At 47.2% G+C, this 15,715-nt stretch overlaps 2 protein-coding genes, 1 non-coding gene and 1 pseudogene across 3 annotated transcripts; 2 read left to right on the forward strand and 2 right to left on the reverse strand.

Annotated features, from left to right (window-relative positions):
• The first annotated feature begins 4,668 nt into the window (after window positions 1-4,668).
• On the forward strand, window positions 4,669-6,665 carry LOC136534347 (vacuolar protein sorting-associated protein 24 homolog 1-like; annotated as a pseudogene).
• A 662-nt stretch (window positions 6,666-7,327) lies between these two features.
• LOC136534343 (DEAD-box ATP-dependent RNA helicase 50-like) lies at window positions 7,328-11,005 on the forward strand. The gene is made up of 8 exons (XM_066526796.1): window positions 7,328-7,722; window positions 8,098-8,630; window positions 8,825-9,019; window positions 9,104-9,291; window positions 9,419-9,632; window positions 10,040-10,171; window positions 10,262-10,434; window positions 10,527-11,005. The coding sequence occupies exons 1-8, from the start codon at window positions 7,416-7,418 to the stop codon at window positions 10,747-10,749; spliced, it is 1,965 nt and encodes a 654-aa protein (XP_066382893.1). The 5' UTR covers window positions 7,328-7,415; the 3' UTR covers window positions 10,750-11,005.
• A 140-nt stretch (window positions 11,006-11,145) lies between these two features.
• On the reverse strand, window positions 11,146-12,545 carry LOC136534346 (uncharacterized). Its single transcript, XM_066526800.1, has 4 exons — window positions 12,395-12,545; window positions 11,611-11,823; window positions 11,433-11,506; window positions 11,146-11,338 (listed from the first exon to the last, which is right to left on the reverse strand). Exons 1-4 carry the CDS (start codon window positions 12,443-12,445, stop codon window positions 11,206-11,208), a joined length of 471 nt encoding a protein of 156 aa, XP_066382897.1. The 5' UTR covers window positions 12,446-12,545; the 3' UTR covers window positions 11,146-11,205.
• Window positions 12,546-13,736: 1,191 nt separating this feature from the next.
• Window positions 13,737-13,810, reverse strand: TRNAN-GUU (transfer RNA asparagine (anticodon GUU)). Its single transcript has one exon. It is a non-coding gene; the product is annotated as a tRNA-Asn (tRNA).
• Between the last annotated feature and the right edge of the window lie 1,905 nt (window positions 13,811-15,715).

Consider the following 15,715-nt stretch of genomic DNA (forward strand, 5'->3'; position numbering starts at 1 on the left):
GGGCCTCCAAAAGGTTTCGACAGCCGCCCAGGGCAACAGAGTCAGGGACGACATCGGGGCGAGCCTACGAATGGCCCAGGCCCGAGCGAACGGTCGCTCGGGGCAGTCCTAAGTCGTGTCTGAGACCGGCGGGGAAGTATCCGAATGGGATCCCACCGTAGGGAGGCACTGAGCCACCGAGGCCCACGAACGGCCTCGGCACCCACTAGAGAAACCCCCTGGTACTCTTGGAGTGCGTCTCTGGACCACTAGCCGTCCCCCAGCGAACGGGGCTCGGGCCTCCACTCGGACTACCCGCTAACAGCTCACCGGAAGTGTCCACGCTCGTGCCCATCGAGGGTAGCCTGGCATATTCCACCCCTCCTTCGAGCGAAAGGAAGCGTGAGGATCATACCCAAAGTCAGGGGACCCCTGACGAACCTCTCGCTCCATGCAGAGGCTAGAGGGCTTCTTCCTGCAGCCTCGCCGAGACCCCCGCAACCCGAACTTGCGCTTGGGGGCTCGGCAAATGCAATAAGAACTACTCGTTCAGACGCGAAAATGAAGAAAGCCCCTGGAGGAGTAACTCCACTCCTCGGGGGCTCAGGGGCTACACCCAGCGGGTGCGCTCGCGCGCACCCACCGGAACCTCAAAAAACAAACCCCAATTCCTACGGGGCAGGTATAAACCAAGCCTCGGCAAACCCTCAGGGGGAGTGCACGCACTCCCCCCGAGGGTCGGGGGCTACTGTCGGGTACCTTAGAATGGGGTACCCCAAGCGAAACATCAAATGGGTCGCTAAAGTCCCATTTAAAAAAATAATAAAAGCTAGAAGGTAAGTCGTGGGACCCTCACCCGCCACGACCGAGCCCACTGGGTCCTCCCCCTCCCCGCCTCGAGCCTCGAGCAGGAGGTCTCGGCACCCTGACGCAAACTCCGCCTCGTGCGAGGCTCCCCAGGGAAGGCCTCGGCAGGGAACGCCGTCTCCACCTCGCCCGAGGCTCTCCATGGAAGGCCTCGGCAGGAGGCGCGTTCTCCGTATCGCGCGAGGCCTCTCGCCTGAGGCCTCAGCAAGGAGCCGGATCTCCGTCTCGCGCGAGGCCTCATTCTCCGTGTCGCTCGAGGCCGGCTCGTCCACGGTCCGTCGCCCCCCTGCCTTAGGCCGACCCTCCCGACAGCGTGTCATGTCTCATTAATGCTTCAACCACTCCCGCAATCTCAGCCGGACGGTGGCTCAACGCCACAGGATGGCCGACGCGACCCGAGGTCACATCAGCACCATACCGGCCGGGACAGGGCACGGCGGGGATTACCGGCCACTGTGTCCTACCACTGTGTCCACGATCAGCGCCATACCAGCTGGGACAGGGTACGACGGGGATTACCGGCCACTGTGTCCAAACGCTGTACCCATGATCGGCCACCCGCTCAAGGCCTCGGCACTGTACACCAGGGCCTCGGCGATCTTGGGGTTCGTGCCTGCCGAGACCCCCCCACCGCTAGTACAAGCCTCGGCACCGACCAAGTCGCGGCCTCGCACACAGTCCGTCCACAGTGGCTTGCACGTTCGCCGCCGCGTCCACTCCGAGGCATTCCCGGGGCTTCCACGACGCACAGGATCTGATGGGACGACCACGCCGCCCCAGTACTCCAAGGATGGACCACACCGACGACCACGCCACCACAGGAACAGGCCACAGGGCTCGGACGTGCCACCCCTATTGGCACGACGTCGCATAGTAATACATGTACGGTCCTTGTCCTCCCTTCAACTATAAAAGGAGAGGACTTGGGCCACTTAGAGGGGGAGAACATCTGGTAACACATACACACGCACGCATTCCAGCCGCTTGAGAGCAACGTCTCAGACGGCCCACACGACACCTTGCCGAGACCTGGGACTAGTTCCCTCTCTCCCTTAGCTTGTAACCCCCTACTACGAGCACTTCGGTGCAAGGAATACAAGTTCGATCTCTCAGACTGGACGTAGGGCGCCGATTGCCTGAACCAGTATAAATCTTGTGTCTCTTTGCATCACCATCCGGGATCGGGAGCACGTAAAACAAATTCACTAGTCGGTTGAGGACCCCCCCCCCCCCCCCGTCTGAAACACCGACATATAGTAAGAAGCAAATGATTTTTGCATCACTTAGCAAAGAGTGGAGAATAGTTAATATTACTTGTCTAGATCAAACTATATATTTTTCTCTATACCAATCTACAGACACTGCCTTGCAACCTGATGACCAAACATCTACTCCAAGATAACAAAAGAGAGGACAGCAAGACAGGAACACCTTCATGACTTGAGTCATTTATCTTCATTTTGAAAGAACGTCAATAAACATCTTATTGCCTGATGAGTTGCATTCTGAATATTTACAACACCCTACTATGGGGAGTATTTATAAATCTACAAATCTACACCTAATAACACAAGTACATCTGATTCTCTAAACTTGAATGATTTTGGTTAACCTGAGATACTATGGGATAAAACAAAAGCAACCAATGGGCTCGCAGACATATAGATTGACGATTACATTTAGGAAGGTGCTAGTATCAAATAAACAGGAAGGATTCAATCAGTAAAATTAGCTCTAAATATAGTTCATTCCACAACAGGAGGGATGATAGAGAATGAACATTATTCACATAATAATGTATTGGCAGCTCCTATTGGATTAATATAAAAAATTACTTGTGGATTTTCCTAATTAGCTCAATCTGTGCTAAAATCTTAGGATGGTCATTAGAAAAGATGATACTCTGAATTGATGTACATGGAAACAATAGGTAATGCTAGTGTATCTAGGGAATCAGCACTGCATACCTAGTGCAGATGAATTGACTCAAGGAGGAGAGGCTGGCATCGATGCAGTGAGTCCTCAGGCCTCCTGGGGTTTGATGCAACAACGCCTGAGGTTGCCTCGTCGGGGGCCAGTGCCGCAGCTCGGTGGACTCGTTGGGGGTCGATGCAGCAGAACCCCAAGTCCTGCTTGTAGAGGGGGAGAGCCACTACAGCAGTTCTTGGCAAGAATCGACGATGGCCGGCTCAACGGTAGCCCGACGGGAGGGCGCTCGGTTGTGGGGAGATGGTGCTCGGTGGTGGCTGGCCGAGTGCAGGGGATTGGGGTGGAGATTTGTGGCGGCGACAGCGATTTCGCAGGAGGGGATTTGGGAGGAGCGCGCGGCGGCGCCGTAGCAGCGGAGGGGATTTGGGAGCAAGGCGCGGCGACCGGCGGCGGGGAGATGGATGAAGCAACCAAGTTTGGGTTTTTTTGTTGTTGGGCCAGGATTAATTCTAGGGGTGACTGGGCTGCAATGTGGCGCAAAGTCCTGGGCCCTGCCGACGGAATACCGACTGAAAATTATGAGGACTTGTATACTCCCTCCAACTCAAAATAAGATAAATGCTGATCAAACTTTTTCAATTTTGACTAAATTTATAGAAAATATTAGCAATGCTTTTATCTCCAAATAAGTTAATATAAAAATATATTCAGTGATTCATCTAATGATATTGATTATGCATCATAAATATTAATAATTTCTTATATATATTTGGTCAAAGTTAAAGACACTTATTCTGGAAGGTAGAGAGTATGTTGCAACCTTTTACCAACTAACAGTGCATCCGTTATTAAGGTGTTTTTACCGACTGATGTGTAATGGTGTTTAGGGTTATGGTATAGTGTCAGCAGATGGTATAGCCTCTTTAGCTCCATGCACCAGCTGCCAACCGTAGAGACAGGAGCTGAAGCCTTGAGTAGGCGATGGGGTACTTCTACCGGTTGCGACGTTATCTAAAACAACCAGCCACAAATTAAGGGAAATCACAACTAAACTACTTCTTCTATCACAATTAGTGAGAGACAAGGTGATTTTTTTTGCTAAGCTCCTTATTTTGTCTAACAATACTTGAATATCTTATGTGGAGTAATAGTTTATTAAATTAGACATGAGCAGTAGAGCATGATTTTAGAAGAAACAGAAACTGAGCTTCATAAATTTCTAAAAAAAGGGCGTATCCAGTGCAGAGAGATCCCGCTCTGTGCGGGGTCTAGGAAAGGGTGTCAGTGGCAAGCCATAAATTTCTAAGTTAAAACAAAATTTCTATGGATTTTCTTAGATTAAACCAAATTTTAGGATTTTTCATTGTATTTTTTATGTAAAAATATTTGTACAAATCTTTGAAAAAATGTTTTTAATATATTTTTAAATTTCTAGATTGATTTATCTTCCTAAACTTTTAAGTTTGTCCAATTTATCCCCTATATATGATGTGGTGTCATGTTAACAAAATCACAATTAAAATGGTTCAGGATGCAAAGAACCAATGGTTTTAAAAGTTAAGGTGTCAAAAAAACCAGTGTCGTGGATGAGGAAGGTAAATGGGACGGTTATGAGGTTCAAAAGCTTCTTCTTCTTTCTTTTTTCTTTCTTTTTTATAGGCAATGGCCTTTTCTCCTGGGCCGTTAGAAGACCAATTTTGTTAAAAGGGCTCAGCCCAACCACAGCATCTTCTTCCCAGTTCCAGGCTTCCAGCTCGCAGCTCGTCCCGTCCCCCTCTCCCCTCCTCTCCTTGCTGCGTTTGGTTTGCAGCAGAATCGCAGCGACCGCGTCGTCCCCACGCGGCGCTGCCGCTGCCCAGGCAAGCAGAGAGAGCGAGATCGGACGGGGAGGAGATGGAGACGGTGAAGAGCCTTCTGAAGCCGAAGCCGACGCCGCAGCAGCAGCTGCGCGAGTGGCAGCGCCGCCTCCGCAACTAGGGCCGCAACATCGACCGGCAGATCCGAGGCGAGCGAGCCCGCTTTCCCATTCTCCGGACCCAGACTCATCCTCGCCGACTTTGAACTAACGACGGCGAGGCTGTCGCTCTCGATCTCGATGTGCTGCAGATGTGCAGAGGGAGGAGAAGAAGGTGGAGAAGGCCATCAGGGAGGCCGCCAAGCGCAACGACATGGGATCCGCCAAGGTAAGGTACCCGTCTCGAATCAATTGATTGATGACTGAATTGAAGCGGTCGTGAGAGCGGGCGATCTGTGAATTGATTTCACTTTCACTGACCAATTGATTGTCTTATTCCTCCAAGGCGCTGGCCAAGGAGGTGGTGCGGTCGAGGAAGGCGGTCAACCGCCTCTACGAGAACAAGGCACAGCTCAACTCCATCTCCATGCACCTTGGCGAAATCGTTGGTAATAACTAACTATCCTGTTCATACTATGTTTGGTAGGTAGTTATGACTGAATCGACCTTCCCTCTATGTTTGGTATTTGCATTGGGCAATGTTATGTAGTTATGACTGAATCGACCATTGTACTTATCCACTTACTGGTTGGCTGGTACCTGAAACTGATGTCATGTTCCCAAATGGACCCATGTAATACTTTCTCTTGGTTCGGCTCAGGCTGAAGCTTAATTAATCTTATTTTTTAAGTGTAGATAAGTGTAGAAATAAATGAGATTAAACGGCATGTGCTAAAACTAATCTGTGCATAGCTTATCCCAACCAGTAAAGAATGCATGATCAACAGTTTAGTAGAATATTCTGAAGCATTATTTACTGATGAGAAGTACAACCTTGTTTGCGTTCCCCGTTACCTATTTTGGACTAGGCGACTAGGTTCCCGTGGTTCCTTTCTTTGAACCACTGACATAAATCATGTGGATCCACTCTTTCTTCTGTCCTGATCCCTAAACATGATAATAAAACTCATAAGTGCAATATAGTAATTGCAGTATGCTTGTGTGAAACTTAGGTTACAGACTTGTACTGACAATAAGTTGGAATGCTATAATCTTTCAGCTACTGCTAGGACAGTAGGCCACTTGTCCAAGAGCACCGAAGTGATGAAACTTGTCAACAAGCTCATGAAAGCCCCAGAGGTTGCAGCCACAATGCAGGAATTCAGCAAAGAGATGACAAAGGTACAATGAATGTCAGATTGCATTGTGATCACTCATACCCTTCAAAGGATTATCTTTCTTGCATTAAATACCTGTGATAATTTTTGCCTCATGATTTCTGTGGTGTAGGCTGGTGTAATGGAAGAAATGGTTAACGATGCTTTAGATTCGACGCTGGACAATGAGGACATCGAGGAGGAAATTGAAGAGGAGGTTGACAAGGTCCTCACCGCAATCGCTGGGGAGACTGCCTCTGAGCTCCCGGATGCTGTCAGGAAGGAAAAGGAGAAGATGAAGCAGCCTTCAACAAGTGTACCTGCGGAGGTAATATTAATTCCCATGCATCCTTCTGCATTTTGTAATCTTATAAGTGTCGGTTCATATTTTGACTTCTTAAACACAAGCTTGCACCATTGACCATTGTGCAGAGAACTGCTATAGCAGAGGCTGTTGATGATGATGAGCTAGACAAGATAAGGGAAAGGCTTGCCAAAGTGAGGTCATAGAAGATAGCTGAACAAGGTCAAATCATTGAGGTGTTATGGCACATAACATTTCACTTGATAATGTATACACGTATCACACACAATCACAGAAGGCACCTTTATTGTGATTAACAAACTGATTTCCCCACATTCAGCAACGTGATGTTGTCCAGGCCCTGTTGTGACCTGTATGGGCCATCATTTCTAATATATCATGTATTATATGTTTTGATGCACTGTCTTTAATACTCTGAATAATCCACAAAATGCACAGCAAGCTAACTATGCAGCGCTACATATTATTGCACTGCGACAAAGTTGAAAGAGAAGAAAAGCGCATGGCTGAACACTGAATGTGAATCCACTCTATTAGCCTATCCACCCTTTTTTGTCTCCTTGTGTATATCAATCCGTAGAGTATTCATCTACTGTTTACGAGCTTATTTCTGCATATCTGAGAAGAGAAGAATGTGATGGATGCATCTTTTGGATTCATTTACTGTACAGATTGCAACTCTGCATTTTCGAATGGCTTCATGCACAGTTGAACTTTATCAGACATCATTTACTTAGCTCCAGGCATTTTCAAATTTCAAGTTCGGTGATACGTAATTTTGACGTATCTCACTTGTTACTACATAGTTATTCGAGGTCCACTGATGATCTATATGCAATTATCCGTGCATATAGGTCTGCAGCTCATAATTACACGGACGGCCTTAACTAGTGTTACTTGATTCTCAACCAGATTCATCTCGTCGTTTATGCTCGTTAGGTCTGTTTTGTCTAATAAAATTTCTTGCTTTCGAGTTCATTGCAAAACCGTCCAGGCCGTCCCCAATGTTCAGTAAAAGTAGCCCAGGAGCCCATGAAGATTCAATCCAGAAGAAAGAAGAGGCCTACTAACGAAACGGAGTAGGAATATCTTTATCGGATAGGAATACGAGGCGGCAGCGGCAGCGGCAGCCGACAGCAAGCGAGCACCCATCTCAACTGTCTTTGCTGAGCAAGCACGAGCACCAGGCAGGAGGAAGGAGAGGATGGAGGTGGCGGGGGCTCAAGCCCGCGCGGTTCCCCTCTTGCTCCGCCACCCCGCCTCCCTGCGGACCTCCGTCTCCGTCTCCTGCACGGGCTCCCGCCGGAGCTGGGCAGCGGCGGCCACGGCGGAGGGGGACGAGACCCGCGGCTTCGACAAGGTGCCCATGGACACCCCCGGCGCGTACCGCCTGGTGGACCGGACCACCGGCCGCAGCGTCATCGTGTGGGGCGGCACCGACGACGGCGACGAGGCCGCCATTCCGTCCCCGGCGGTGCTCTCCAGGACCACCGACCGCCGCCGCAGCCAAGGTTACAATCACACCACACCTCTCTCACTGGGACCCACGGCTCGTGCTTCGAGCAAATAGAGTGCACTAACTGAACGTACGTTTGGGATTTGCAAATCACGCTCTCTGTTTCTTCATTCATATACAAGAGAAAATTGGAAAGGATTTTCAGCTTCAGCAAATGTGGTTCTGTGCCACATTTACAATTGACATCATCGGTCGGTCAGTCCTAGTTAAAATGCCTTGCGGCAAGGCAGAATTATGAGTCTGGTGCATGCCAGAGGTAGATTTGGCTAAAGAATCCTGCAACCTGTAATTCTTGTGTTCTTTTGCTTCTTGGCGTGGTAACCCGAAGATTTAACTTCCGCTAAGGCTCAACCTATGTTTTACACTGCAGCTGGTGGGGGAGGTACAGGCATCGGTAATTTTGGCAGATTGAAGGCACAGAAAATAAAATCCTTGGTCACAAGGTCAGCTCACCGCAAGAGGGAGAGTTCTAATCGCTCAAGCACGAACCGCTCTGATGAATCTTCTTTCGATGGCTCTGATGATGAAGAGGAAAGCTATTTTGAGAGAAGAGAACCTGTCTCAGACTCAGGACGCCGCGCGAAACTGAGCAGTGACTCCAGAGATGCAAGGACTCGAAGCGCACATTCTCTTACTTCTGTTTTGGGCCAATACAGAGGTGTTTATGATACGGGCTTCCCTGCTTCAGAGGCTACTTCTGGTTCCAAAGGATGGGGGAACATTGCTGATGTTACTTACGGACGGCAGAATCAGAAGCAAAGGGAGCCTCTAAATTTCCCTCAAAGAAAAGGGCCTTTGGACAGTGGGTTTTTCAGTCGCAGAACTTTTAAGGAGATTGGCTGCAGCGATGAAATCCTAGGTGCATTGAGAAATTTTGATTTCCCTCGTCCGTCTCATATCCAGGTAAATATATTTTCCAAAAGAAAAATATTCAACTTATGGAAGCATCTTAAGTTTTGTTTCTAGCATCCTGAATTGCTGTCTATATGTGTGCGCTTATGCTTTATGCAAACCATCAGCTCCTAGGGGCATTTAATATATAGAATGTTGAATTATTGCACCCATGCCTTCATTAACTGCCCAAAAACTATTTTTAGGCTATGGCATATGGCCCTATCATGGAGGGGAGGAGTTGTGTTATTGCTGATCAAAGTGGGTCTGGCAAGACACTGGCATATCTTTGCCCTATAATACAAAATTTAAGGAATGAAGAAGTTCAAGGTCTCCATAAATCATCCCCTAGGAACCCCAGGGTGATAGTATTGACCCCTACTGCTGAACTTGCTTCTCAGGTATGTTGCTTGTTTAATGCTTTTCATGTTTTCTTATACTTAAAGATGTGGAATTGCCAGTTGAGCCTTCAGTTCTAATTTCAGGTACTTGACAATTGCCGGTTGATATCAAAATCTGGGGTTCCATTTAGGTCTATGGTTGCAACCGGAGGATTTCGACAGAAGACACAGTTAGAAAGCCTCGACCAAGAGCTTGATGTAATTATAGCAACACCTGGCCGATTCTTGTATCTGCTTCAGGAAGGCTTTGTGCAATTAGCTAACCTCAGATGGTATGGATCTTCATTATCCTTTTCCATCATTTCGTAGTGAGATTTGCATCTCTAAAGGATACATTTGAAGAGCAAAAGAACAAATTTACTTACCAGCATAAAAAACCAAAGTTCTCTCTGTCTGCAGTGTTGTGTTGGATGAAGTGGACATTTTATTTGGCGAAGTAGGTTTTGAGCAAGTGCTTCATCAGTTGATTACTGTTGCACCAGTGACAACACAATATCTTTTTGTGACTGCCACTCTTCCTCTTGATATCTACAACAAGGTTGTTGAAACCTTTCCTGACTGTGAGGTTATCATGGGACCCGGTGTACACCGAACGAGCTCTCGTCTTGAAGAGGTTGGTCATTTCTCACTTCCTTCACTATTCTTTACATTTCATTGTGTTATACACATTAGCGGAGCCAAGATGAGCACCTTGGGGGGGGGGGTGCTAATCAATAGAGATTTAGAACAAATGTCGAAGATTAACGGTGAAATCACGTTTTTTCTACAGTAAATATAAAGGAAAATCACTCTCACAGGGGGGGCTGCTGCCCCCCTAGCCCGCCCGCGCCCCCCCCCCCCCCCCCCCGTGGATCCGCCACTGGTTATACATGCTTTCTGAAGCCTCTCTAGGGATGTCAGTGGATTGTTGACATATAGGATTTCATAATGCATTGAAGTTCATAGTGTGGGCCATGGCATTAGCATCATGCATCTTTGTTTTCCTAGAATGATTTTACATCTCTATTGGTTCGACTGCAGATTCTTGTGGACTGCAGTGGAGATGACAATGAAGAAAAGAATCCAGAAACAGCATTTTCGAACAAGAAATCAGCACTTTTAAAGATTATCGGGGAATCTCCTGTCCTCAAAACAATTATTTTCTGCAACAAGGTAGTCCCTTCCCTAATACCCCTGTGCACACTGATCAAAGGCAGACATACAAATCACACTGTACCCTGATAATTGTGTTTTTGTTGCTAGATTGAGACATGTAGAAAGGTTGAGAATGTGTTGAGGCGGGTTGACAGGAAAGCTTCGCAAATCAAAGTTCTCCCCTTCCATGCTGCGTTGGATCAGGCCCAGCGCATCACAAACATCAAGGAGTTCCTGAACAAGCAAACGGCTGACTCCATGTTCCTTGTGTGCACAGATAGGTCAGTGTCGGCTAAACCGCATTTTCCGCCATAGCTTCTCCTTTCCTGCCCCCGTTTTTCAGTGCTGATGCTACCATTTGACGGTTCGGCAGGGCATCGCGGGGCATCGACTTTGCGAACGTGAACCATGTGGTGCTCTTCGACTACCCCCGCGACCCGAGCGAGTACGTGCGGCGCGTTGGGCGGACGGCCCGCGGCGCGTCTGGCAACGGCAAGGCGTTCGTGTTCGCAGTGGGCAAGCAGGTGTCCCTGGCCAGGAGGGTGATGGAGAGGAACATGAAGGGGCACCCGCTGCACGACGTGCCGTGCGTCTAAGACTCTAGAGCCTGGAGGCTGGAGGTGCCTGAACAGAAATCATTTCCTGAATCGTCCTTGCACAGTTGCACCTGAAGATGTTGTGCTTGTGCCCCTAGGCTAGAAACTGGAGTACAATGTGTGTGGTGTAGCATATTTTAGCACTTTGAACAGACATCTAGATCAATTCATGTAGAACAAGTTTTGATGCATGCAATTGCTGCCTAAACAAGAACATTTGAACAGAATTCAGATATGCAGTTGGTAACTCATTGTTTGCCTGATCCACACATGCATACACCATTATCATTCGAGACACAGATAGGTAACACTGATTTGCGGGCAAGTTGTTCAGAGACGTGGTAGAGCGGACGCAGTGAGTAAGCTGCTGCTACTGGGAGTGGAATAGCATGAATCGAAACCTACACGCAGCTCAGGCGGAAGCGATGGAGACCTCTGGATCGATTGGGCGATCGGCTAGTCGCGGACGGTGTGGAGGAGGTGCAGCTGGGCGTTGTGGAGGAGGGCACGGGCCTGCTCGTTGGCGGCGTCGCTGGCGCGCAGCTCTCGGATCTCCTCCTCCCACCGCTCCACCTTCTCCTTGTGGATCCTGCACGCACGGCACGAGGTCAGCGAGCGATGAAGGGGGAGCAGCTAGCAGCGAAGAGAATGGCGGCCGGTGAGGTTTCCTAGTTACGACTTACAAGCAGAGGCGGTCCTCGAAATCGGCGGCGAGGTCCTTGAACAGCGCGCGCCCGGCATCCAGCATGTCCGACACCTGCACGCACACGCACGGACGCACGCGTGAGCTGCTCGACCGCGTTCTCCACGCCGTTCATGTCGATCGCGTCGGCTTTGCAAGAGGGTGCCAGATGCGCGCACCTGGCGGGTGTAGTTGTCGATGGCGAGGAGGATGCGCTGGATGTGCTCCTCAGTCTCCGCCGACACCACCTGCTCCTGCTCCTCCGTCTCCGCCGCCACCACCACGGCCATCTCGTCCCCCTCCGTTTCCGCAGCGGCCGCGGTCATGGCACCGGCTGACGCCGCGGCGTCACCTCCTGCGCTCCCCTGGCTCGTCGTGTCATCCTCGTTGCTCTGCATGGCAGACCAAATCGCACACGGATTACGGATTACAATGAATCAAGCTGGTTCGCGAATTCGAAATTAAGGCCGGATAAAAACCCCACGACAAAATTCAAAAACCCACGCTGAACATTTCGAATCGGGAGTCCAAATCGAAGTAGCAACAGGGTTCCGAATTCAACGATTCGAAGGTGTGATCGCGCATCCACGAACTGCCACATTTCAGATTCCGAATAAAACACACACACACACACGAACGAAACCCCTAGTACCGACCAACCCAGGAAGCGATCAAGGAACTCCCGACCCCAAATTGCGAGGCGTGCACGCCAGAGAAGCAATCGATGAACTCCAAACGCTTCCGAACTAGACGCGAGCTCCCAACAAAAATCAGCATACGCGCTGCGAAGCACCACCTCCAAACTTACAAAGCAAAACAACAGCAGCCACCAAAACTAAACACGGATCGGAGAAACCCCAATGGGCAGCAGACAATTCGCAGCGGATCGCGACGAAACCAAGCAATAGGCATGGAGAAAGGAGGGGGAGATTCGCGGAGGAGGAGGTGGTGGTGGTAGCCTACCATGGCGGCGCGCGCGCGCTTGGCCTTGGAGCTCTCCCTCCCCGCCTCCATCCGTGCACCTCGCTCGCTGGCCGGTCGGGACGGGAGCAGCAGCGTAGTGGAAGAGAGAGGTGGATCGGATTTGCCAAGAATGGGCTCGCGGCCCGGTGGGTGTGTGTGTGTTCCTTTATATAGCCACAAGCCAGCCTGCTGCGAAATGGATTGTTAGGTTGGGCCGGACGGGCTACTTGGTTACGGGCCTTATACGAGCTAGGGACATGGGCCGTAGTGGACCAACATCGTTCCCTAGCACTCCCATTTCCGTTTCCTGGATGCCTCAGCTCGTGTATTCCTAGGTAACATTTTGGTTTTTTGCTAAAAAAAAAGGTAACATTTTGGTTTGCTTACGGAAAAGGTTTATTAACACTCCCATTTCTGTTTCAGCTCTCTTAAGGTGGTATTCCTAGGTAGCGTTTGGTTTGAGAATGGAATAGAGATTAAGTGGAATATTTCAGTTTGTTTAGTGTTTGGCTTTGAACCGATGAGGAGGAAGTCATCCTCCAGAATAATCACCATGTTCGCTTGAACTGTTTATCAGTCATGGTACAATATTTTTCTTTCATAATAAATCAGCATCAGCTGACTTATCAGCCGTAGAAACCATCAGTCGAACAGCACCAATATTCTCAAGATCCAGAACTTCCCTATAAAAAAAAATGCTGGATCACAACGTTCCTTTATTGCGGCATCACACTCCATCTCCTCCCGTCCTCCACATGGGCTCCCACGCCCGGGCATGGGCGAGCTATCATTAACCGTGCACTTTTTCTCTCATTTTCTCCTCATGCCCTAGAGTCCACAACTTTATTTATTTTATCCGTGCAAACCGCCATATACGCATAGTACATCCTTGCGAACCTATAGAATTACCCAAAAAGGTGTTTTCTTTGAGTGAAAAATGCTTTTGAAAAATAAAACCAACGCTAGAAGGGTGGATAATGGAAATTGTGAAGGAAAACTAGAAATGATGCATGATAAAAAGGGTCATTTTTATCTATGTACGGTACTATAAACATATAGTACATCCTCACAGACATCTATAAATTCCCAAAAGACACTTTTCTTGAGCGAAACAACTTTTTTTCTGAAAAGTAAAGCAACCACTAGAAAGATGAATAATGGAAATGAAATTCCCAAAAGACACTTTTCTTGAGCAAAATAACTTTTTTCTGAAAAGTAAAGCAAACACTAGAAAGATGATTAATGGAAATGGTCTAGAAAATTTGAAAAATAAAAACACTTTTCTGGAGCGAAATAACTTTTTTTATGAAAAGTAAAGAAAAATTGTAAAAAAAAAAATATGCGCTAGAAGGAGGGCTTGAACCTCCGACCTTGTGGTTAACAGCCACACGCTCTAACCAACTGAGCTATTCCAGCTTATTGTTTAATGTTTAATGATATTATTTAAATATTTTTATAGACCACGTGGGTACGTCAGTGCACCTGAGGTCAGGTGGGGTTAGGGTGTCATCCGATGACCGCTGCTAGGGCATATGTGTATGGCCGTTTGATATACCTGTGAGAACTACTCGAGAAGCTATTGGTTAAAATAAGTTGGTTCAGCTTAGATTTTGTGTTTTAGTATAGTACGTATAAATAAATGGAAGCGATGGAGAAAAGTGTAGTCATAAAAAAACCATAAACATGAGTACATGACATATCTCTATAGGAGATCATATAAGTTATACCAAACAGCGCATAGCTCTATAGATCTATTTTGACAATCCTATATATGTGTGATTGGTTGCCTGTGGTAGCTCTAAGGCAACATAATCTAAGCCAGCATAAATGCAATGTGTTGAAATGTTTGGTTATCATGCACATGCAAAGTAAGATTGCTTTAGTTGGTTACACAGTGTTGCATTCATTCACCTCCATGTTCTAGTTGTGTGCGTGCTGTGTTGTGGGTCACATGTTGTACTATGTAATTCTCAAAAAAATATTTCCTGGATCTCGTCAAGTTATGCAAACATGCATTGCCCACTACGAGCAAATTTGATGTGATGTTAATGCAATATAACCTGCTTTGAGTACTGTGCAAGTCTGCACAAGAGCCTCTTCATGCAACGAAACATGGATAAACTACGTTGCACATATTTAGATATAGATAATACAGGCAACCCAACACATCATATATAGTACAACTTATATAGAAGGTTGATCTAATTATTTTATACCATTTTTAATCGATTATCCTATGAGAGATATGAATCTTTTTTTCATACAATATACCAAAAATATGGCTTCAGACCTCCTCAAAGAAGAAACATGAATCTGGCATTGATTTTTCTTCAAACCCATAAAGCGTCCTATTACGTTCACCACTTATTTTCTAGTCGAGTTCAAAGTTGACAGGCTATGCAAAAACTTATAAAGTATTTCACAATTTTTTCAACATATACGACCATATAAAACAGACCTCGAAGCTAGGAGCTATAACCAAATTACTCCAAAGTCAATATACTGAGAAGAGTGGTCCGGTAGAGAATCTGATGGATGATCCGATGAAAGTATATGGTCTTCCACTGTGTTATTTTAGAGTGATTTGTTAATACTTTTATAGAGCACTTCATAATAAATTTTCATAAAGTACAAGATCATGAAAACAAAGACTTTGAAGGTTGTCCACTTCTTCATATGATTCATCCGAGGAGCACGTCAGTGCAGGACATGTTTGTTCTCACCGCTAACGTCACCCCTTGCGTACAGAAAAAAACTTGAAACATAAACCATCCACCTTTGTTTTTCTTTTATTATTTTTTCCTAAAAAACACGAGTATGTTTGGATTATATTTTTCAAGAACATTTTTTATCTGTTATTGACCAGGACAATGCTCTATGTCCACGAGAATAATCCTCTATATTTGGGACAAAATATGATCCAGGTTTCCCGAGAAAAAAAATGTTTCATACTAAAAATATGTTTTATATTAAGAAGGATGTTCTAAATTCACCATTCCAAAAATGGTTTAAAGTTCACACGAGAGAAAATGTTCCACTTTAGGCCAGTCTCAGTGGAATTTTCACCCGTATTTAGTAAGCTGTTACGTAGACAATTTTGAGTAACGTAACAACCAGTGGCGAAGGAAGGGGGGGGGGGGGGGGGGGGGGGGGGCTGGAGGGAGGCAGGCAACCCCCAACATTGTGTTTGGTCTGCAATATAACCTCATGTTTAGCAACTAATGATGGTAATTAGTGCATGCAGTTTGCCTCTCCAAACTCCAGTATAGCCTGCATGGGTGGGTCAATCAAGTGCGTTGCTTTCCATTAGCTCCCATGTCC

Source organism: Miscanthus floridulus, unplaced genomic scaffold (genome assembly GCF_019320115.1).
Source record: "Miscanthus floridulus cultivar M001 unplaced genomic scaffold, ASM1932011v1 os_1829_1_2, whole genome shotgun sequence".
Taxonomy (NCBI): domain Eukaryota; kingdom Viridiplantae; phylum Streptophyta; class Magnoliopsida; order Poales; family Poaceae; genus Miscanthus; species Miscanthus floridulus.

Coding starts and splice junctions, on each gene's coding strand:
- LOC136534343 (XM_066526796.1), top strand. CDS start 7,416: ATGGAGGTGGCGGGGGCTCAAGCCCGCGCGGTTCCCCTCTTGCTCCGC. Junction 9,633..10,039: donor CGAGCTCTCGTCTTGAAGAG/GTTGGTCATTTC, acceptor GTTCGACTGCAG/ATTCTTGTGGACTGCAGTGG. Junction 10,172..10,261: donor CAATTATTTTCTGCAACAAG/GTAGTCCCTTCC, acceptor TTTTGTTGCTAG/ATTGAGACATGTAGAAAGGT.
- LOC136534346 (XM_066526800.1), bottom strand. CDS start 12,445: ATGGAGGCGGGGAGGGAGAGCTCCAAGGCCAAGCGCGCGCGCGCCGCC. Junction 11,824..12,394: donor AGCGCGCGCGCGCCGCCATG/GTAGGCTACCAC, acceptor TCTGCCATGCAG/AGCAACGAGGATGACACGAC. Junction 11,339..11,432: donor TTCGAGGACCGCCTCTGCTT/GTAAGTCGTAAC, acceptor CCGTGCGTGCAG/GATCCACAAGGAGAAGGTGG.